Below are 23466 nucleotides of genomic sequence, written 5' to 3' on the forward strand. Positions count from 1 at the left end.
GTTTCCAGACATCTTGTTAACATCAATTTGTGGATAAATGTGACTTCTTATCATTTCCATTGCAGGCCATGGTTCTCAAAGACATTTCACTGTTCATATAGATTTGTTTGTTCTGCTCAGAAAGATAGAAGAGGGAAAATTCAGATACTTTGACAATAAAAAGGGCTGGAATAGTTAATGTCTGAAATAATAGTTAAACTTTGTAAAGAGCATTTCAAATAAGAGATTGAAATGCTGGATAAGGGGAAGCACTTTGAAGATTGTGATCCAGTTTCATCTTTGAAGACAGCCAAAAGAAAGTAGACAAGCTTAATGGAAGAGGTTATTCAAGGTGACTTGTCATCACTGTTCCTGAATGTGAAAGTAGCAGGTTAATAAAAAGTTCTTATTTTTCTTTGGAAATAGAAACACAGCAACATGACCACACTGAATTTTAACTTCTCAGTGACCACAGCCACTTCCATTCAGCCTTTCTCAGTGTGGTCTAGAGGTATGGTACTCCAAGCATGGAAAGCTGCAGGTTCACAACTTCAAAAAGACTACCTGCAAGACTTAGTATGATCAGAATACAGTACAAGGATCAAGACATTTCCTTTAAAATATATGTGCATGCATGTACATATATGCCACTCTGCAGACATCTAGCCCCAGACCTGATATCTACCAAAGCAGGTTGGGTGAGGGCATTCTTGGAAGGAGATGTGAATTCAATTTTCAAAGCAGCAGTCCAATAGCAGAGTGAAGTACCATTTGAAATCAAGTGTCATTCTATAGGAATGCAGAAGTCTTCCTAAGGAAGTTTCCCAATGTCAGGTGCTTGAAGAAAGGTTAAACCATAGAGCATTATCAAGACCTTTGGCACTCTGAATTAACATCAGCTAGCTAGTAATATGAGAAGCTAGAGTAATTCTCTGAGGCAGAGATATCCAAGAGCAACTGCAGAGAATCCCAGAGGAGAAAGAAAACACTGCAACATGCCAGGTTCAGAAGAAAACATCAGGTGATCCATTATGAAATTACCATATTGCAAGGATGGTGGGAAAATATCATGGCATGCCTGTACACTCCAAAAAAAATACTTGTTCGAGAAACTTTTAACTTTGCATAAGATGTACTTGCAAATGCAGTGGATACTTCTTGTCTGCATGGCTTATCTAACATACTGTGGACACTTCTTTTTTCATTAGAAATATCTAGGTTGTGCAACTGCCTTTTGGAAAGTATTAAAATGTTGTTTGTAGAAAGAGGGATATATAAATTCAATTCCTTTAGACTAGAGAGAAAAAGTAAAAAACTACCCTTGTAGTACTTTTTCCCATTCATGTAACAGAAAGTTATCAAGGTAAAACAGGTAAAGTGAAAAGCTGATATATCACAAAAGATGTTAGAGATCAAATACTGTGTTGAAGTTTTCAGTGTTAAAGTTTTATTTCTTTCATGTGTCGTATTTTCCTAAAAATGTGTTTAGAAGAATTCATCTACAATACACAACAATACACACACTTGTTTCTCCTTGAGTCTCTACTTAATACAATGGAAGAAGTCCCTCCAAACCCCCCAAAAACAAAAAACCCAAAGCAGCAGCTCTCCTATCCCCTGTCCCCACAAGAAAGCACTGTTTTTCCAGTTTAAGTCTCTAGAATTTTTTTTGCTGGATACAGCAGGAAGTAAACATAGATATTCCTGCAGCTTTTGCAACCACTAATGTCTTCTTTTTCTGAGATCCCAAAGACTGGGATAATTGCATTCTGCAAAAGGCAAAACAATTTAAGGGAAAAAAAAAAAAGATGCATTCACTTATTAAAAATTAAATAGGACTTTCACAATCAGCTGCTTCAAATATGCGTGAATAATGACAGCTAGAAACCAGTCTACGCAGATCGCTCATGAAGTGGGTGCGAAGTTGAAGTCAGGGTAGGAAAAAAAAATCACAATGATAAAAGAGCTCTTTCTTGGAGCTTTTACAAGGTCATTTGGCCAAGACCAGATAAAAGTGAATATTTCTCCAGTACCCTGTAACAAGAGGGAGAAAACAGAATTAAAAATTATCTTTTGCAGCAAAAACAAAAATCAAAGTCATACTACCCTAGGATTAAGTCCACTGGAAAATAAAGTCTCCCTTTTTGTGACAGGTTTTAGCTTTTAATTATGTAAAGCACTCATGAAGGGATTTCTATCTTTTTGTAAATTTAATTCACAAAACATTCTAATTATCTGCAGACATATTAATAAGTCTTTGACCAATATATTAATGTAGCAAGCTGAAATGGGTTTTAAAAACAACAGTAATACAAGGATTTAAAAAGTATATCCATCCATAATTCTTATACGGTTCATATGTAAATATATCAGTGGTAGTGTAGATACTGAGTAAAACAACAAAGAACCCAATATGTTGAACTCCTTCAGCAGCCCAAAGTTTACAAAGCTTAATAGTATTTTGGGCTGCAAAAGATGGTCATTTCTACCCCTGTGGGGAATTACCTTTATCCACTTATTGCAATTTCTTTGGTGAATTTGAGTTAATTTTTAATAACAATTCTACTCCTCATAAAACTGAAAAGATGACTCACGGGAGGCCAACTGTATTATTTAGATACTACCTTTAGGATACAACCCTGCTATGAAAATATTAACTAAAACTACTGTTGGAGCAGAAAATGAGGAATAAAGTTGTATAAGAAATTAAGAATATGTCAATTCATCTCTAAAAGAGAAGGGCTTTTAAATTGTTATTTTTTTAATTTCTCTTTAAAAATCCTAGGTTTCCAAAAAGGAGTTATCAGTCATTTCCTAAGGCAAGAGTAATGCGTATCACTACCTGAACCTGCATCAAAAATCCCCAAGCCTAAAAGTAAAGGTTCTGGACAAATCTTTAAATCAGAACTGGGAATTAGGGCAGGGAACCCCTTTCAGAAAAGAACATGGGTTCAGTGAGGCTTATGAAAAGGTCATGTGAAAACAGAGGACCTCATTTTTCTGATGCAATACGGTTGATTTTTTTTTTTTCACAGCCTCTACCAATACAGTCTCCCTTTTTGAACATGGGAAACAGCAGGAAGACTGCAGCCCACAACAAAGTTGTAGTCTTTCACTTACAACCACTGAAAGTTTGCAGAATTACTTTCTGCATTTACAGCCACACTTCTCAGCTGCCCAGAGGTATCCACTCACAGTCCACAACACAAAGAACGTGACTTTATTGAGGTTTTAGCACCAAATATCACCACACCCTGAGTGAACACTTTCAGCGGCATCAGAGTTTCCTCTGACTTGATATAAACATTCTGCAGTTCCTTAAGAGAGAAGGAGTTTAAGATTTGGTATGTGCTTCGCATAGCCCCATGCACACGGTTGCAAAGTTTTTAAGATGTCCTTTCATAATACTATAGAATTAAACCACACAAGCTGTCATACTGAAATGTCAAGATGAAACAAAATGAATAGCAGCTTTGGTACTAACTGTATTGGGTTTACACGGCAAAGTTTTGGTAGCAGGGGGCCTCAGGCATGGCCTCTGTAAGCAGAGCCCAGCAGCTGCCCCATGTCAGATCAGAGCCAGCTCCAGCCAGCTACAAAGGGCCCTGCTGCTGGCCAGAGCCGAGCCAGGGAGTGATGCTGGGTGGGCCTCTGGGAGAGCAGACTGAAGAAAGGGGGAAAAAAATAATGCATGACAGCAGCTGGGAGAGAGGAGTATGAACCAGCCCTGCAGCCCCCAGGTCAGTGCAGCAGGAGGGCAGGAGGTGCCCCAGGCAGGCAGCAGCAGTTCCCCTGCGGCCTGTGGAGAGGCCCCTGGTGGAGCAGGCTGTCCCCCTGCAGCCCACGGGTCCCACACGGAGCAGATCTCCACGCTGCAGCCCGTGGAGGAGCCCCCGGTGGAGCAGGTGGAGGTGGCCTGGAGGAGGCTGCGGCCCATGGAGAGCCCCCGCAGGAGCAGGCCCCGGGCCGGAGCTGCAGCCCGTGGAGAGGAGCCCACGCAGGAGCAGGGGCCTGGGGGTGCCAGAATCCCGTGGGAGGGACCCCACGTGGAGCAGGGGCAGAGAGCAATGGTGAGGGAGCAGCAGACACAAAGCGTCAGGGACTGACCGCAGCCTTCATTCCCCATTCCCCTGCACCGCTCGGGGGAAGGAGGTGGAAGATGGGGGGAAAGTGTTTTTTGTTTGCTTTTAGTTTCTCACTGCTCTAGCTTGTTAGTGATAAGCAATTAATTATATTAAACTCCCCACTCTTGAGTCTGTTTTGCCTGTGAGTAATTGCTGAGTGATCTCCCTGTCCTTATCTCAATCCTTGAGCCCTTTCCATTGTATTTTCTCCCCCTTGCCCTTTGAGGTGAGGGAGTGGGAGAGCAGTTGTGGTGGAGCTCAGCTACCCAGCTGAGTAAAACCACCACACTAACAAGAACTAAGAAATCCATTATTCTTACCTTTTAGTAACACTGATCCTTTATTCCAAGTAGTTTGACCCCTAGAAAAAAAAATGCATTAGTATAGTTCAACATGCAGTACAGTACAATGAGACATTTATGCCAGGAATTATGGTTATCCAGCTACGTGTGTCTTTCCTGGTTACTTGGTGCCCTTTCCTGTCTTTTGAAGCTCCATTTAAAATAATAAGCCCTTCTGCAAGATTCCAGTTCCAGTAATAAATATTTATTTGATTTGAACTGCATATGAATAGCGGGATGTATTGACTCAGAAGATAAACATATTTTGATTTTGCTGAAAAAAAGTCAATCTAGAAATGTTCCAAATATCTTTAGATGTCTTGATCCTGTCTTGGTCATACAGAGTTTGTAAGAGTGAGAGGTTTCTTCTGCTCCTTCCCAGACTACCACTATTCTCTTTGAGGATGAGATTTTCAAAAGAAAGTATGATTGAGCTCAGTCAAGCCAGGCAGAACACATCTGCATATGCTGTTTGACTGCCTCATCAGAGAAGTCATTAAACTCAGCTACAGCATGCCTGGACCTACTCATCTTAGGTCCCTATATCAGTTCCAGTACTTCTGCTGTTTCTTTTTCTTTTTTCTTTTTTTTTTTTCTTCATCATTCTGCCAGGAAACGCTAGCCCATTACTCTAAACAACTGCAACAAAACAGTTTTTTTTTAAAAAAAAAAAAAACCTTTAGACTAACCAGGCTAAAGCTAAGATAGAAAACAACAGTCTTTGCTAAAACAAATTTAGCCATTGTGGATGGCACTCTGGAGCCTTCTCATATAAATACTCTGTTCCAAATATTCCCATGTTAAATAAAATATTTTTCTTTCTCCTGGGAAACCAGCATTTTCAGCGTAACTCTACACATGTAAAAGCTCAATAAAGTCTGTATTAAAGACTGATTGTGTATGCAAAACAATGGCATGCATGCCAGCCTTGTAACTTCATTGACTTTAGAGCTATGATTCTTCTTTGCTGTACAACAGTAAAACTACATGACTGCATTGGATTTACGTGACAAGGATTTTTGTAGCAGCTGGGGGGGCTGCAGGGGTGGCCTCTGTGAGTAGCTCAGAGTCAGATTCAGCCAGCTCCAAAAGGGTCCTGCCAGTGGCCAGAGCTGAGCTAGGGAGTGATGCTGGGTGGGCATCTGGGAGAGCAGATTGAAGAAAGGGAAACAGAAAACTGCTGCGAAACAGCAGCTGGGAGAGCTAGGAGTGAGAAGCAGCGCTGCAGCCCCCAGGTCAGTGCAGCAGGAGGGCAGGAGGTGCCCCAGGCAGGCAGCAGCAGTTCCCCTGCGGCCTGTGGAGAGGCCCCTGGTGGAGCAGGCTGTCCCCCTGCAGCCCATGGGTCCCACACGGAGCAGATCTCCACGCTGCAGCCCGTGGAGGAGCCCCCGGTGGAGCAGGTGGATGTGGCCTGGAGGAGGCTGCGGCCCATGGAGAGCCCCCGCAGGAGCAGGCCCCGGGCCGGAGCTGCAGCCCGTGGAGAGGAGCCCACGCAGGAGCAGGGGTCTGGGGGGAGCTGCCGCCCGTGGGGGACCCGTGCTGGAGCAGTTTGCTCCTGGGGGATGGACCCCATGGTACGGAGCCGTGTGGGAGCAGTTCTTGAAGAGCTGTGGGCAACCCCCGCAGGCTCAGTTCGGGCAGGACGGCATCCCGTGGGAGGGACCCCGCGTGGAGCAGGGGCAGGGAGTGACCCTGAAAGAGCAGTGGAGACGAAGCATCAGGGTCTGACCGCAGCCCCCTTTCTCTGTTGCCCTGCACTGCCCATAGAAGAGGGTGGATGGGGGGGAAGGTGTTTTTAGTTTGCTTTTAGTTTCTCACTGCTCTAGTCAGTTATTAGCCATAGGCAATAAATTGCCTTAATCGCACTACATTGAATTTGTTTTGCCCATGATGGTAATTGGTAAGTGATCTCCCTGTCCTTATCTCAGTCCATGAGCTTTCTTTCTCCCCCTCCTGTTTTGAGTAGGGCGAGTGAGGAAGTGGCATTGTGGAGGTTAGCTTCCCATTGGTGTGAAACCTCCACGATGATATGCTCCCTCTCAGTTTCCTAGCAAATAGTGTAAATCTGGTTAAGACTCCAAAGTAACATTTCCGTGGAGCATGTTGCAAGATCTAAACCAAGTGCTAATCCACAAACCATGCTCATTTAATATAGTTTTATCCCCAAACCATGTTAGTATTGTCCTGCATCCTCTTAGTTCCTGTCCTGTGCAGGGGAAAGAAACACATTGTGGTTTCCTGTCGCATTCCACCTGTGTATTCAGCGCATAGTTGTTTCCCCCTCTAAATATCTAGAATTATGCATCAACTGAAAGAGCAGAGTCAGCATCTGAAAGAGCATTCCTCATTCATATGCATGACACAGGGCGTAATGGAGGCATGAAACATGAAGGTGCAATATGTCACATTGCCTTCTAGATTCTGGGTTTACTATAGCTCAGAGAGTTGCAACAAGACATCCAGTACTTCATTAAAGAAGAGTAGGCATATAAATTTCACCTATTCACTATGTGACCTCTCCCCATAAATAGAATAGACAATAGGGTCCTTGACAGAGACCTGAAAAATAAACAAGGGCTCTGTTACAGGCTTGCCTTGCATTAGCACGTGGTCTGTGCAAATCCCTCAGTGCCTGAGCATGGGCAAATCTCACAGGGGAGTGAATATAAAAAGGTGCCATTATTTTAAAGTTATTCTTTTGTAAAAATATAAGTGTTTTTGTATTTAAATAAAACTAATCATTTGTGCCACTATAGTGAACCGAGATTGTCTCACTTATAGGCCCCAGCTGAGTAAAGATTAAATCTTATTGATTAAACTTTGATGTTGATATGACAACCATTATTTTTTCCCTCCTATCCTAGAAGGTTTATACTTATGTTAGAGACAATGGCAGCACAAAGGACATCAACATTTTCTTGGTAGCATACAAGAAGACTCATTTCTCTCTCAAGGGTGCAGTAGCTCAACAGAGAGAAGTAGAAATTCATTAATTTGTCTTCCCATTAAAAAAGCAAACCACACAACCACCCAGAGAGCACTCTGGCATTTATAACCAAAAAGGGAGAAAAGACTACTTTCATGAAGATACTTCTTGAAATAACAGGATATAAATATTCCTAATAAAACACAAGATGTACGGAAGGCAGAAGAACTGGTTTATTATCAGTTGGTGGACTATTGTGCAGTGCAACTGCTCTCTTCTCCCCTGGCCAAACACACAGAACAAATTTACCTTCCCCTTCCTTTTTTATGTCCCTCATGATACCCAGCCACTGCCCAGATTCTGCTATCTGCCTAGCCACTGCTTTTCATGGAACAAATGGAAACTTAATTATCTTTGAGACTTATACTCCCTTTCAAATTCATCTAAGACCGGCCAGCAGGTTGAAAACCTAATTACATGCAGACAGACAGCATGATCATACAAACTTCATTTCCTTAGGAAACTAGGCTAATAGAAGTAATAACGAAAAATACAGCAGGTATATTGATAACGGTGCAATGTTCAGTTTCTGTAAGCGTGAAGCATTTGTGACTGTGAAGAGTTCAATCAGAAAAAAAAAAAAAAAAGAACCAGGGAAGAACAAATATTTCCTCTTCAGTGCAACTACAAAGAAGGAGCACGCTCAAAAATTACCTGCAGGTCTCAACTTTGGGAACCTTTTTCTTTTCTCTTAATCTTAGTATATGCTCTGACCTCCTTCAGTTAGCTCCCTTGTAATGCAAAACACCATGTTGCAGACGACATGACTTGTAAGCCACTCTTGGAGTTCATCTCTTTTTGCTTAAAATTCCAAGGGAACGGAGAAGAGCCTCGATATAATCAAAGACACCAAGGCTGCAGCCTCCAGCCTACCGTTTGAGAGAGATTTTTCTTTCTTGCTGTTGTTACCAAAATTCATTTTAATTCCTCTCCTTGATGACATACTCTTTCATACTTTATTCTTTCCCTGCTTTGTTCAGTCTTCTGAACATTTCATGTTGTGGCATACAGGAAAAATGGATAATCTAGCATTATGCAACAGAAGGCAGGCTCCTTGGGAACCATTAAGTAAACATCCAGAGTAGGAAATTTATCACTTCTGCACACAGGGTTTTGTTGTTAATTATGTTGATGTATTCTTTGAATAAATATATATATTAAAAAAAAAAAAAAAAACATAAATTGGCTGTGGACATTACAGAGCTGTCTGCTGTTAAAACTCTGCCTGGCTGCATGCGGTGGCACTAACACCTGCCGTAGGGAAGCGGACGTATGGCAACTAATGAAAGGCAAAACCCTGCTCCTTCTGCAGACAGTGCATAAGTTTTAGGTGGTGACAGCAGATTGGTGGAGATGCTGGAGTTCAGATATTGAGACTGTTGGTTGTTATAGACCTTCTTTTGTCAGGAAACAGTTTACACATTGGGATAAAGGACACAAAGTGAAATAAAAATAATTATTTCTACCTTTGTTGCCTTGGTTAACCAGGCCCCCTCCAGCAGATTTTACCTTTTGCATCTTACTAGGTATTAGTTACCTCTGTCCTACTTGAAGTCTAACACTGCTACTTAAAAGAAAATCATTCAGGCCTGCCATGTAGAGTTTGCCTCAGCAAGTCCAAGGGAACTGCTGTGCACAGAGGTGGCTTCAGCCTGGGGTTCCTGAGCCTTCTGCTGTAGCTTGGGGCTTGCCTAAAGCTTGATGGGATTGAGACTCCTTTTCCATTTTCAGTATCTGGTAAACTCCAGCGGCAACACTATCTTCTTCTCTATCATTCCCAGATTTTATAGATGCCCAGGTTTTCCTGGCATTCATCTGCCAAGATCTAAATCCACAGCAAACAGTCCAAGCAATCCACCTCAAGCTTTTCTTCTGGTTATCTTCTAGACAGTTTTCCCTACACTGGCACATACACTCAGTTCTCTTAGACTCATATCATTTTGCTGCTCAGTCTTTGAAAATCTTCCATTTCTACACTGTAGTCCTCTCAGCAATGGAATTTCACCCTAATGGAAATTTTCATGGTGAGAATACTGCACTTTTTTTGGTTTGTTTGTATTTTGGTCACTGAAGCAATTCTAAATAAGTCATATTAATGCCTCATTAGGACAGCTGAAAAAAAACCACAGTACTTAGTACTGGCTATTTAATAGGCTCCAGTCAAGATACCTTTTCTTCAGAAAAAAACTGACAAATACTATATATTTTCAATTAGATGCAGTTGGTTCTTCCTTACCATAATTTTATACAGGAATGAGATTTCCCTCCTCCACTTTCAATAACATATTAAAGCTTTTACAGCCTTTCCAAACATCTTTCATTTAAAGACTTTCCAAAAACCCCATACAATTTCACTACCCTTGTTCTGAACTTCAGGAAGTACATTGGATTCGGTTCCTTGCACCACCTTCCATGCAAAGAAACAGAGTTCTACTGCAAGAGCAGCTGTTACTCCCTCCTCCCATTTGAACAGCTTATATTTAAGACAGGTTTTCTTCTTAAAAAGCTACTGCAGGCAGCCAGCCAAGACTGCCAGGCAGGCTAATCACACACACACACACATAATAATGTATGGGGAAAAGTCAATTTTTAAACAATCCTGTTGCTTTCATATTCTGTACCCAAAAACTTACCCAGGCACCATTACTGAGGTAGTCCAGACTCCCAGAATATCCAGGTTGGCAGGTGCTATTACTCTGTGCTTTGTTCTGGAGTCGGTCCAGGAAAGCATTATTTACCCTTAAAATATAATTAAAAATGAATACTGATTGAAGATAGCTGAGGAGTTCACAAACTCTTGAAATTTAACATTCTGTGAGCAGCTTTCCCTATTCCCAGTTAAATGCACATCATTCTATGCTTTTCAAGGCTGTGTTGAATAACCAGAGCCTGGCATGAGATAGGGTAGCTTTCATTTTCAATTCACTAGGTGCATTCTTATCCTGTGATCAATCCATCATGATTAAAAGGCATACCTTGGCTTTTGTGAGAAATGGCCCAAAATTCTCTCTAGAAAGTCATCCTGCATACCACTCACTTGATCAGCGAGGTTAGCTATTTCAACAATTCACCTTAGGTAGTCTTTCAGCTTTCATTATACAAGTTTCTACAAGTTCTGATTTCCTAATGAAAAAAAAAACCAAACACTTAGGCCTTTTTCTAATGGAGACCAGTTGTATAGCTGACAACTTTCCCAGCCATCCAGCTCTGAAAACAACTCTAGCATTTTCTTGTACTGCTTTATCAATCTGCAACGCATGCATACAGACAGATGCAGTTTCCCTCCATCTGTTCCAAATATTTTCTAACCATCTGAAAACTGTTTCTTTTTATCCTTATTAATGCTTAAGACTGACACACATGCTTAGACATGACTGTTGTTTCAGTGTTTTACAATGCTCTCTGCACAAGGGATGCAAAATGCAAGGTACTGGATTATTTCTATCTGGGGACACGAGATAGACTCAACTGAAAATCCTTCATTAACTTCTATGGGTAATTATCCCAATATCTTTGCTGGAGAAATAAAAAGCAATGAAAACTGTACAGAAAATGGTTTCCTACAGAAATAATTTTTTAAAATTTATCTAACTATAAAAAAAAGGTTGCTTTAAAAAAAAAAACAAACAGTTCTGAGGGCTATTTCTTTACACCTGCAGAAAAATAAAAATAAAGCTAAGAAAAAAGCTGAGCTTCAAGATAATGAAAAGTCATTTAAGTGACAGAACTGCAAGATCAGAACGCAGTGCAGCAGTGGGCACAGCATGGGACACGAAGCACCACAGCAGCAGAAAGCCTCGCTGCACTGCAGGTATCAGTATCTAATCCCATGCTTAGCTCTGTCTGTTAGCTTCAATGACAGTCAACTGCAAAAAAGTTGTGAACAAAGTAGCCTATTCCAAAATAATATTACATATATATGTGTATATATATACAAATATATACATATATATATTTTTTTTTCCCCAACTGGCTTTAAGTTTTCATGAAACTACTAATAGTTTCTGTCCCACGCTATATCCTGTGCTGATAAAATAAAGTGAACAAGACACTCTGGGTTGTACTGCATTACTGTGAGCAGCTGTAATGATGGATATCAGTGGTTTATCTGAAGGTGATGTTAAACCAGAGGCTAGGTCAGGATTCCTCACTGCAATAATTTTCTTAAGCATGAATGCCTGCAATTTTGAGACCCTTTCCGGATATAAAATAAATTAAAGTATACTATGAGTTTTTGCATCATACCTCCTCTGTTCATTTTGAAGTGCTCTTGTCCTGGCTTCCTCCTCCTGCTTTTGTTTTGATTCCTTTAAGTGAGCCTGGGAATGATAAAAGTGAAAAACTAAAACAAAAACAAAAAATTAACTTACTTCTAGTTAATGTGCCTATGTTGAAAACCCAATGAATTCCACGTGGCATTAACTTCACCTAGAGCTGTGTCATTCCTGCAGTTTCACTCAGCAGCATTTTATTTACATGACAGCACGGGGCCCAAAACTGAGCTCCTTTTTCTGTTCAGTGTTGCACTGGACTGGATATAAGTGAATTCAGACAGCTACAGTCCTATATTTGAAGACACCAGCTTAAACACAAGCTTTTTACATGGGCAGATAATGACAGGACAAGGGGGAATGGTTTTAAACTAAAAGAGGGGAGATTTAGATTAGATGTTAGGAGGAAATTCTTCACTGTGAGGGTGGTGAGGCACTGGCACAGGCTGCTCAGAGAAGCTGTGGATGCCCCATCCCTGGAGGTGTTCAAGGCCAGGCTGGATGGGGCTTTGGGCAACCTGGTCTGGTGGGAGGTGTCCCTGCGTATGGCGGGGGGCTTGGAACTGGGTGGTCTTTAAGGTCCCTTCCAACCTGAACCATTCTGTGATTCTCTGATTTGTCTCTCTAACCTAGTCCTTTTCTTCCAGACAAACACCGTTCCTAAGCATAGCGAGCCCCCATTAGCTCCAGTTGGCCATACAGTATGAGGCAGAGGCACACAACCCTGCCTGTGCTCCTACCCTAGTGCCTGCTGCTCCTCTGCCCTCCAAAATACTCTAAGGAAGCTTTCCTAAGGCAGTAAGGAGCAGACCTTCAGCTTCCTCTTCCCCAACCCCCAAGGTTTGAATTTCCCAGCAGGTCCAAGGGGAAGAAAGCAGGAGTCATCTAGCAGGAGCAGACTCAGCCTGTTGGGTATGACAGTGACGTGCCCCTTGCCTCCTGCCTCTGTGGAGCGTGAGAAGCCAACAAGAGCATGCGCCACGGTGATCACCTCCATCTCCCTGGGACTCCCCCTAGCATGAGGGAAGGGCAAATGGTGCCTACTGGTGTGGTGAAAGCATGTGCAAGCTCCCAGTGTTGCAACAGCCTACAATCCTTACATCGCACAGTATTGAGTTATATAAACAGTGTCAAAGGGACTTCTCTGAAGAGGAGAGTTTGCTCATACAATTGCAGCTGGGACTGCTAAGGAAACACAGCTTGTATGACTGTGCATCGCACATGTGCTTGTTTGTCTATCTGTTGCTCCCTGCAGTGCACCCAAGGACTGAAGATGCAGATTTTCCTGCAAAGAATTTGGCTTGCAGGGTCAGGGGGAATGGATGGGAACGGACCCATCCTTCATATTTTCCATAGCAACCGAGTAGCAGTAGGAATAGGAAGTAAAATAAAATGATGCAGTTAGATAAAAGCTTCAATAACTGAATGGAACTACAAAAGTTAAAAAAAAAAAAAATCAATTTAAGTGGAACATTAAATAAAAACTATGCAATAAACGTGTGAACAAAATCAATAACTGTGAATGTGTTGTGTATCAATATTTGTCTAGCCTTAAAAGAAGAAACAGAATTAAGAAATAAAAAAGCCAACCTTAATTTTCACTGTTTTAAATAACTATTCAACCTGAAAATTAAAACCCGGTATCTGACTTTCCAATATGCTGAGTCCTCTCTTGGAGTAATGTTCTGAAATATATTGCATGTATATGATGCGGTGTTCAAAGTGTACTGAATATTTTTAAATCAAGCAATACATACTAAAACCTGTTCTGAAAAAAAAATGCAACTGACAATACCTATTCGTTTTATAGTTACGCTGTGCTAGGAGGTGCACACAGGACAGAATTCACAATTACTTTAATAAATATTGGTTTGAAGTAGAAATGAGCCAACATAAATCTGAGGGACAATTATTGGAGCCTTTAAAATGCATATTATTTACAGTAGGTTTATACGTAGTGCATTACTCTGCACAGTAGGTAATAGCAATGTTGAAGGCAAGGAGCACTGGAAGTGTGTACTAAGAAACAGCAGACTTAGAGGCAGTCCACAGCTTCTTCCTAATCTATGGAAATCAGTGTGGAGTCTAAAGCTCTACACAAGTCCCTTAAACCAAGGCAAATAAAGAAGGGGCATGCTAATCCACATTTTTATTTATTTTCTCCATGGAAGGATAAACATAAAGAATACAACAGCTACAGGCTTTCTGCCAAACAGGACTAGCATTCAAAGATTTTTCCTCCATATAGTTTCTAGGAATAAGGATGTACCTGTGAGAAAGAAATTAAGAGTCTCCTTCCCTACCCCAACCTTTTGTTTCCAGCATCCTGGTTGCTAAGAAAGGAGCACGATTATGCTCAACATTTAGATAAAGATAGCCATGAGGAGGGCTCAGTCATTTGTCCAGCTCTATCAGAAACTCACCATATGGAACTGGTTGTGCTACCAACGAGTCTACTACTGGGGAAATAGTTTAACATTAATTTGGGTATTAGTAACAGCAGATGCATAAGTAGAGCCTCAGGTAGAGAAAAGAAGGCTTTGGGAAGACCGTATAGTGGCCTTCCAGTACCTAAAGGGAGACTACAAGAAAGCTGGGGAGACACTGTTTACCAGGGAGTGTAGTGATAGGACAAGGGGGAATGGCTTTAAACTAAAAGAGGGGAGATTTAGATTAGATGTTAGGAATAAATTTTTCACTCAGAGGGTTGTGAGGCACTGGCACAGGTTGCCCAGAGAAGTTGTGGCTGCCCCGTACCTGGAGGTGCTCAAGGCCAGGCTGGATGGGGCTTTGGGCAACCTGGTCTGGTGGGAGGTCTCCCTGCCCATGGCAGGGGGGTTGGAACTAGATAGTCTTTAAGGCCTGTTCTAACCCAGACCATTCTGTGATTCTATTTGCTAATATCTTTTTGCAGTCAATGCTGCCTTCCGCACACTTGCACAATTAGACCTGGAGCCGAGAAAGACAACTTACTACAGTTCTATTGCCTGGCATAGATGAGCTTTAAGTGGATCTAGTACCCAAAACCATGCCAGAGGGATTGCAGTGGTTCAGATGCATTTCAGGCAATGCATGCTGTACATGTAGAAGATGGAGTTCAAACCTGTAGTTATGGCATGCCCTCTTTTTAGGCAATTCAAAACTCTTCATTTAGGTGGTTAGCAAGTGTAGACTTGATGGCAAATCTGAGTGCTTCCACATACTCGTTTGGGATGGCAGGGTGCACAGGCCTCTATTCTCTAGAAAGAGACTATTGAGAATCTGAGATCATAAATATCTCAGTAAGATTACTTCTGCCTGAAAGAGAGGAAATTGGTTTCCTTAGACTATGAAATTGTGCACCACAATCCAAAAAATGCTCTGCACAATTGTTCAAATGGAGAGGCAAACAGGAGCTAGTCATCCAGACACAAATAGCCACAAACCCAGAAGATAACTGTCCAAATTTTACAACTTCGCTCATCTCTCTCACAAAATTTGAAAACAGTGACTAAAAACACTTCCCTTATAGAGAAGCTGTGTGCGTAGGCTACAAGTAATCAATGCATTTAATTGGTTTCACAGCATGCAAAAATGCTACAATATGCAAACTGATAATGTATAATTATCTTCCTCTGTTGTTCTTGCTTCATTTCCTCTAATCTTCTGTTTTCATTCTCTTGAAGAGCTTGCTTATAAGAATGGCTTCTAGCCTATTGTTCAGCTGAGAATATACACATATTGGTGTGGGGAGAGGAAGGATCAACATCCCAGACCTCATTCCCAAATCTTTTTACAGGTTATTAACAAAACAGAACTATTTGAAGGATTCGAGTTACTTAAAAAACTGATCAAACTGAAGACTAGAATTTAACCAAGGAGTGATCTAAAACCTTTCAGGCATTCAGTTTGGCTGAATGTTCAGCTGCACATCACAACAAAGCAGCCACAGCACGTTCTATTCCTTGTCCCAGTGGCAAGCATGAAGTTACCCTGAGCAATCAGAAAACACAATCAGGATATACGACAGTGAGGTGGGGTGTTGTGGGAAGACAGAAAAACACTGGAAGTGTTACCGAGATAACAAAGCAGAAGGGAGGACTGGTAGCAGAGGGGAAACCCGGATTATTTCCATAGGAATATCAGAAAGGGATATGTGGTCGTAGGGCAACAGAAGCTGAGAGATCGAGCTTACTATATTAGTTGGGTGGCAGCCAAGAGAACTGAAAATCTGAACCAGACATCGTGAATAAAGTATTCAACTGTGTAAATTTCCATTACAGTGATTAGCCTTGGTCTTTCATAAGCTGTCGCTGTCTGCAGAGGACCAGCATAGCATTAGGATCTTATAGGATCCTTACGAACTTATACTGTAAAGTCTTTGAGCAGGGACAGAGTATAGCACACTAAATAATGAGCCAGTATAATATAATACAAGAAGTGTGCAGGTTTGACTTTAGTGAGAAATTTGTTGCAGATCTACACAATGTTCTCAAAACTTGATATATGTGTGCAGAATGACACCATTAAAACGACAGGCACATAATTTGCTAAAAAGACTGAATAGAGAAAGCAATTATTAATAGCTCAATTTTGAGCTGGGAGGAGTTGTTACATCTGTCCTGGGAGACTCATTCTGGGTCCAGTATTATTCATTACTCTCTATAATGGCTTGGAGAATTGTGTGGAGTGTATGTTAATCAAGTTGGAAGACAATAAAAATCTACACAGGATTGGTAACACTTTGAAAGACAGGATTAAAATTACTTATGAGCTTGATTAAATAAGTAGGCCAAAAAAGTCACCAATGACAGAATCACTCCAAAGAAGGCAAATTTGTTCACATGCATCAAGTAATATCTGACACTGAAATTTGAACTAGATGTACTGAATTAGTATCACTATCAAAGAAATGCTGCAAGGGAAAAAAATCAGTCAACATGGAATTGTCCCAGATTTGTTTTAGAGCAATAACTTTAAATAAAAAATACATGTATACATATATATATATATATTTTCCCCTCTTTTAACATGCATATCAGGCACTTCCTAGTTTTATCACACATCCCAGATTCAAATACATTGCTTCTGAATGTTTTAGTTACTCCAAACAAAGGAGACGGATCCGAGATAACATCAAAATTAGAGTGCAAGGTTCGCCAGTGGTTTAGCCTTTTGGTACTATGCCAAGTTTATTTAGATAACAACTCATTGGTTAGGTGCTTCAGATTCCTGACGCAGAGCACAGAGGGTGTGTGTATGCCTATAGACTGTACCTCATCCAAGTTGGTTGAGTTCTTGCTAACTGTATTGCTGCATTATAAGCGAGTGATAAATTGATTCACAAAGGTATAGAAATGCTGCCACACAAAAGACAGGTATCAGATGGTATTAATAAAGAACAGTACAGAAAAATTATGAATTTTATCTGCTTTGATACTGGTTAAGCAAAAGATGAACTGTGGTATGTAATTCAGCATAATTTACTAAGAAATTCCTCAAAACCTGCAACTAGAAAGGCAGGTGTATGTAGGTCAAGTAGAAGGCAAAAGCTACAGGTACACTGGTATGTCTGAAACAATTAAGTGTTACTTTAGGCATCCACCCACTTCTCCACAGACACACAGACACCACACTAAAATTCTGAAATCCAAGTCAGTCTCAGGGCCATGAGCTCACTTATGTTCACAGTTCCATGTTCACACCGTACGAAAGGCTGTGGAGCTGGGTTTTCCCTATTAAAGAACAAGCTCCTCACCATTCAGAGCATGGGATGCTTCAGAGGGAGGTAGAAGGAGTTTCAAAACATCTTTTCTCCCTTCCCATAGTCCTTTACATTTCTTGTCTACTCAGGACTACAAAAGACAGTCAGAAAGCCACTCTGTTACAATTAAATCCAGAGGACCCAGCACTGCTGAGCAGAAGTTGGCTCCTTCAAGCTATAAATCTGCTCACATGTGCTAAGATTTCTCCTTGTTTCTCAGAGACACCAAATGACCTGGAGAATCAAAGGGGAAAGGAACCTACTTTCAATAACACCTTCCCTCTTCAAGCAACTGAAAATCAGGAAGAGATACCAGAAGCAAGACAGAGCTGTTGTATATTGTTTGGAGCAATTTCTCTAGTGAGAGGGTTTTGCACATTTCCAAGGCTTCTGAGGAAACATGCAGGCAAATTTTTACATCCCTTACACAGCTGTTGGTGTTCAAGGTTGTATACGACATAGGATTACCCAGATTAGATATTTCCAAGTTTTGCTGACTTGGGACCATTGTTTATAACAATAATTTCTGTCTACTTGACTGCCTGCTTTGTCATCTCCCAGTTTCAAAGCCCCCTAAAGGGGAAGATTTCTGTCTTCAGGGTTAATATTCCTCACTGCAGGTTTTTACATCAGTAGGAATGCTTGGTTTAGATGTGAAGAGACTAATCAGATGTGCAAAAGGCTTCTTGAGGCAATTAGAATAATGAAACTTTAGCAATACTTTATCTATTCCCTAATTACATTGATACTTACCAGGCTCATTCAAACTGGGATAAAGTCCCCAAGCACTCTACGGAATCACTTTTAGGATGCAGTGAGAAATAAGCTGCTCTTCCGACTAGATTTTCAATGCAGCAGAGCATCTGCTGACATGAACTAGTTGAGATTTCATAAAAGCTTGCCACCGACTGATGGGTACAGAGCACATTTAAGATTCTGATCTGAACATAGAATATAAATCTGGCTCATATTTATCAGAGAGAGAACTGCGAGTAATAAAGGCAGTCCCCTACTATGTAGGATACTCTGCCAATTTATCACAGACAACGTAGGCAATTCACCCAGAAAGACTCCTTGGTTCTCTCTGAGTTATGTATAGGCAATTAGAGTCAATTAGAATATTCTAATATCACACTATTGACAGCACCTGGAAAGTTGACAGAAAAATATTGCACATTCCACAGTTTTGCTTACCCATGCTGTTGATTCTGGGCCACGATTAGCAATCTGACAGGAATCACTCTTTGGCAAGCCTGAATCCAATCTGTTCAATAATTCATTGGTTTTGCTACAAAGAAATCCAATCCAAATAGAATTGTTAGTACTTCCATAAAAATAAATACAGATTTTTATTCCACCCTTGAAATCTAGACTAGACATTTTATCATGTGACTGCTGAAAAACATCATAGGTAGAACAAAAGGTTATGGGAACAGACAGAATGAAAGGGGACTGAGGAAACAGAACCTATATTGTGGATAAGACATTTGCTGGGAGAATTTTTTAGGCAAATAGTTATTGTCATTTGCATATTTGCAGTCTATAGGGGCTATGCTTTCTTTCTGCATGGTAAAAGCTCCTAAAATACAGACTCACATACCATTGGACTTCATCAGAATGCAAGTGCTTCACTGAATTGTTGCAAATCCTTTTACCAGATCCACAAATCTCAGATAAGTAATTTAAAAGATTATTTTAAGGCATTTTCCTTCATTGTTAATACAATGCACCCTTACAATGTATTACTTAATCAGGTAGCAAGACTTCGAACCATTTTGTAGCATTAAAAAAAAAAAAAAAAAAAGCTTGTCTTTACCTGAAAATAATTGCACAACATTGTCATTTCTTATTCTGGCAAGGACAATTTTATTTTTCCAATCACATCCCTTATAAACTATATTTTCAAAGTAGCATCAGGTCTCTCACAGTTTCGTAGAATCACAGAATGGCTTGGGTTGGGTTGGAAGGGACTCTAAAGATCATCTAATTCCAACCCCCCTGCCATGGGCAGGGACACCCCCAACCAGACCAGGTTGCTCAAAGCCCAATTATAGATAAGCAAAGTCACAAAGAATAACATAAATACTAAAAGCAGGACTTTCAATGCCGTGATCAGGAATTAGTTTCTTAACCTGCATGCCCAGGCATATATATTCAAGTCCTTGCTCACTCAAAAGCGTAGAGTTAGAGGCAATTTTATTTCTGTATACAGCTTTGCAAAGCATGAAAGTACTTCAAGAGGGATTCAACACAAAGATTTACTTTCCTGACAGGGCGGCCAGCTAACTCTGTGGGGGAGAAGATGCCAACAGCAAAGAAAGCTACTTAACCTTGCAGAAAAAGCCTTGTCTGCCAAATAGCGATGATGACTAACTGCAGAAACAGACTGTCAAAAGTGGTTTTATCTTTCACTCCATGTCCTGAAACAGAGAGTAGATGCAAAATGTTCTGCTGGTCAGTGGGTGTATTGAGGAGAAGTGCAGAAAACGAAAAGAAACCTACCTACAAGTTCTTCTGTGCTACTCTACAGAATATAAAAACACATTAGCTATTTAAGTACAGAGGACTTGCTCACACTGTAGCAAACCATACCTTCAGAGTCTCGGCATTCCCAGTTCACTCCCTTTCCTTCATTACCTGGGAAGTTATGATAACCTCAGCCAAGGCACAATATAGAAAGAACCAAGTGAAACACAAGAACACAAGATTCCCTGATCTACAAAGCACCTGTATGTCAGGGTTAAATGAATTAATAGTATCTTCTTATCCAAGCTTTAAGCACACACTTTTTTTTTTTTTTTCTTTTCAGGAAAGATGAGTGGTACAGTGGTAGAGTGGTGAGATTGCACAGAATAATTTTGGGAACTTGAAGTTTTAAATTGCAGATTGTGTTTCTCTACCTATGCTAAAATAACTATTTATTTCTACACCAGAAAGACTAAGAACTCCTACAGAAAGTCTGGACTATATCTGAGAAGGTTGTAGCTCTGTAAAGAAATATCTGGCCTCTTGGGGGTATATCTGGATGCCTTAATTCCTTACAGATGGTACAAGAAGGACTTGGGATATGCACAAGTTCTCAGTACTTGCATAAAAAGGAGGTGGATGGCTAAGACATTACTCTCCCCAGATCAGCACACTGATACTCAGTTTTGGTATTAGAAAAGATGCTTACAAGAGCGGAAGCAAATAAAGTTTCTCAGCAAGAATGTGTACTGCTTTTGTGTACAGAAAACATCCCACTACACCGCATTAAGTGATACAGTAATAATGTTTTCCTATTACAAGAAAGGGACTCAGGTTTCTGAATATGACTGAAGACAAACTGTGTCAAGTCAGTCATCTATGTTAATGCATTGTGTATTGTCTCTATGAAAACCCAGCAGAGCATCTTGAGATGCCAGACTGTCAAAATGTTGTCTGAATGGTACTTTTCATAATATTAATCCTAAAGTCATAATAATGTAGAGCATAACACAAGACATGCTGCAGGGAATGGGGGAAGTCAGAGACATGGCAGTTCAATTAACGTTCCAGAGAGGAAAGCATTATCTCCAGAAGGAAATCAGCATATCAAAGTGTCCATAGGTATTTCACATACAGACAGTCAGAGCAACATCTCACTCTCACTTGCTAAAACTTCAGGGGCTAATCAAAAATGCTGATAAAATGTGGTCCTCTAAAATAATTAATATGAAGGAAAGAAGAAGGTGAGCTGAAGAATTGCGCCAAGCATTATTCTGCATACAACAGCCTCCTGATGTTCTTTGAAAATAGGCAGAAGGAAATGCAAAATTTAGACAAAGCAGTAAGATGGCACCCTCCTAACAGGCTGTTAACCTGAGCTCTTACTTCCCCGAAACATCAAGCTGCAGAAGAGAGCAGTGTTTAGAAGCACTGGTTAAGCTGAGGTTTTCTTACAAAAATATTTTGTGTTGTATTCTGTAGTTCTGTTTCCCGTCACACAATTGGGAACAAGCCTTTTGCTACACTAATTAAAATAGGCTACTCCCATACTGGTTTAATAGCACCAGGCAATACCCGTAGCAATGGGAACTCAGCCATCTGCATTGTGGTAACAGTTCCTGGCATAGTTTTGACCTGTTCCAAATAGTACTTTCCCAAATAACTGTTGGCTGCTGTCCGGGAACTAATATTAACCACAAATATCTCCCATAAGGCTCTATGGATGCAATTGCCCCATTTTGGGAGGCAGAAAAACTTTGCTAGCAACAGAAACAGGCAGCCTCAAGCCTGTTGGCCTCAAAAGTGACAGTGATTGGCAGTGTTAAATTTATTAGTACTGATGCAGCTGTGGTGGAGTGAAGCACTGTCAAGCTTGGGGTTGAAAAACTCTTAAGAGCTGTCATGGGAAAATCCTGACTTTGTTGCCAGTAACATGTTGAGTAACATGGGGACAGTGCGTGACCGTCGAAGTCAGTCCATGTTGCGACTCTTTCTGTGGATCCTTAGATATAACGCTTTACATTTCACAACTCTTCTTTAAGCAGAGTCTTTTCTTGTGTACCTCTTACAAGCTGTTACTTAAAAACTTATACTTGAAGTGCAACAAGTACATGTAGAGTATAGAAACGTGAATCTGTTAGGTGTTCCACTGAGAAAGGTGTAATTTAGGGACTTACAGTAGTATACCCTGCACCCTCACGAGCTACATCTAGATCAGGGAATTTACATGCATTTCAAATTTTGGGGGACTAAAGGCATGTGCTCTCCACATTCCCACTGAGGTAAGACAAAGGGGTGGATATAAAAGCCTGAATGAGCCTAGGTTCCTTTGGCCTAGAAGATGAAACTAATTCTTCTTCCTACAAATATAGTTTTTGGCTTTAGGTCCTTTTTACAGACTAACATTAAAAATGCATCAATTAAAAAGGCCTCTTGTAATTTCATTACCGCTTCCCAATGAAACCAGTGGCAGTTAATTCTTTTGCTTTAATTGATGGATATTGAAATGCCAGAATGTAGAAAAATATACCAGCTTTAATGCCAGTGCTTAAAAAAAACAAAGCACAATATAGTTGTATATATCATAAATCTATTTATTTCTCTTGACAATTTTAAAAAGATAATGGACACTTACTACTGCTGAAAACAAGACAGTTCCTGAGCTCTTTGGTTTCTCAAGCTGCAGGATCTCTGGCATTGCAATTCTACTCTAACAAATGTCTATAAGTATGCTAAGAGCCCTTAAAAAAAAAAAAAAAAGAGTAGTAAAAAATAAAAATAAAGAAGCCTAAGCCAGATAAATTACTATATTCATTTCATAGAGGAGACAACCTGAGTGGCTAAGACAACAAAAGGAGCATCTCATGTTGAATGACACAGATGACACAGACACACCAGGTTCCAAATTCATGGCCAGTGAGCAATGCTGAAGTGATTTTTCACCCTTTCCCTCCAATTCTACTGCAAAATTAAGAACCATGCATAATGCATACACAGAGTTAGTTTCATACATCACCATTCACAATGTTTTTTAAATAGTTAAAGGACTCCCCTTCTCAAAAACAAAATCCCAAACTTAATTTCATTCAAGATGCATCTTTTTGCAGCACCAACAAGCATATCTGTACTTCTCCATACCTCAGAATATTTAATTGGCTAAGCATAACAAATTCATCTACTTTTGCAGAAATTAAGATCTGTTGCTTAACACTACATAAGTCTATTTGCAAGAAAAGCTGCCGTTCATTGCAATAAAGTCCACGGTAGGTGCATTCTTACTACAGGCCTAAAATTAGGCTAGGTTAGGCCAGGCCCAGACAACCAACAGACTGAATAGAAGAAAACTTTGAGGTCTAAACCCTGCTCTTGCTCCTTCCTCAGCTACAGCTTTGCCTTGTGCACTACATCTCAGTCACACATCTGCTATGACCAACAAACCAGGCTGGCTGGAACTAGGGTGATTGCTCTTCCTCTGTCTCATGGCCTTACAAGGGCCATCAAAATCAAATGTTAAAATAGGAGAAATTCCAGAAGCTGGCCCAAAGGTAGATGAGAT

The 23466-nt window shown here is 40.6% G+C and overlaps 1 protein-coding gene across 3 annotated transcripts in view; it reads right to left on the bottom strand.

The window, feature by feature from the left end:
- Positions 1-1403: 1403 nt before the first annotated feature.
- EPSTI1 (epithelial stromal interaction 1) overlaps positions 1404-23466 on the bottom strand; it is a 50340-nt gene continuing 28277 nt past the window's right edge. For all 3 annotated transcript variants that reach the window (XM_083833574.1, XM_083833572.1, XM_083833573.1), the window contains exons 7-11: positions 18639-18732; positions 11676-11749; positions 10064-10169; positions 4424-4464; positions 1404-2013 (exon numbers count right to left, since the gene is read on the bottom strand). In XM_083833574.1, the coding sequence (XP_083689700.1) occupies positions 4444-4464; positions 10064-10169; positions 11676-11749; positions 18639-18732 (295 nt within the window). In that variant the 3' untranslated portion in view covers positions 1404-2013; positions 4424-4443. The remainder of the gene's footprint in view (positions 2014-4423; positions 4465-10063; positions 10170-11675; positions 11750-18638; positions 18733-23466) is intronic.

The sequence above is a fragment of the Anser anser genome (assembly GCF_964211835.1).
Source record: "Anser anser genome assembly, chromosome: 1".
In the NCBI taxonomy this organism is placed as follows: domain Eukaryota; kingdom Metazoa; phylum Chordata; class Aves; order Anseriformes; family Anatidae; genus Anser; species Anser anser.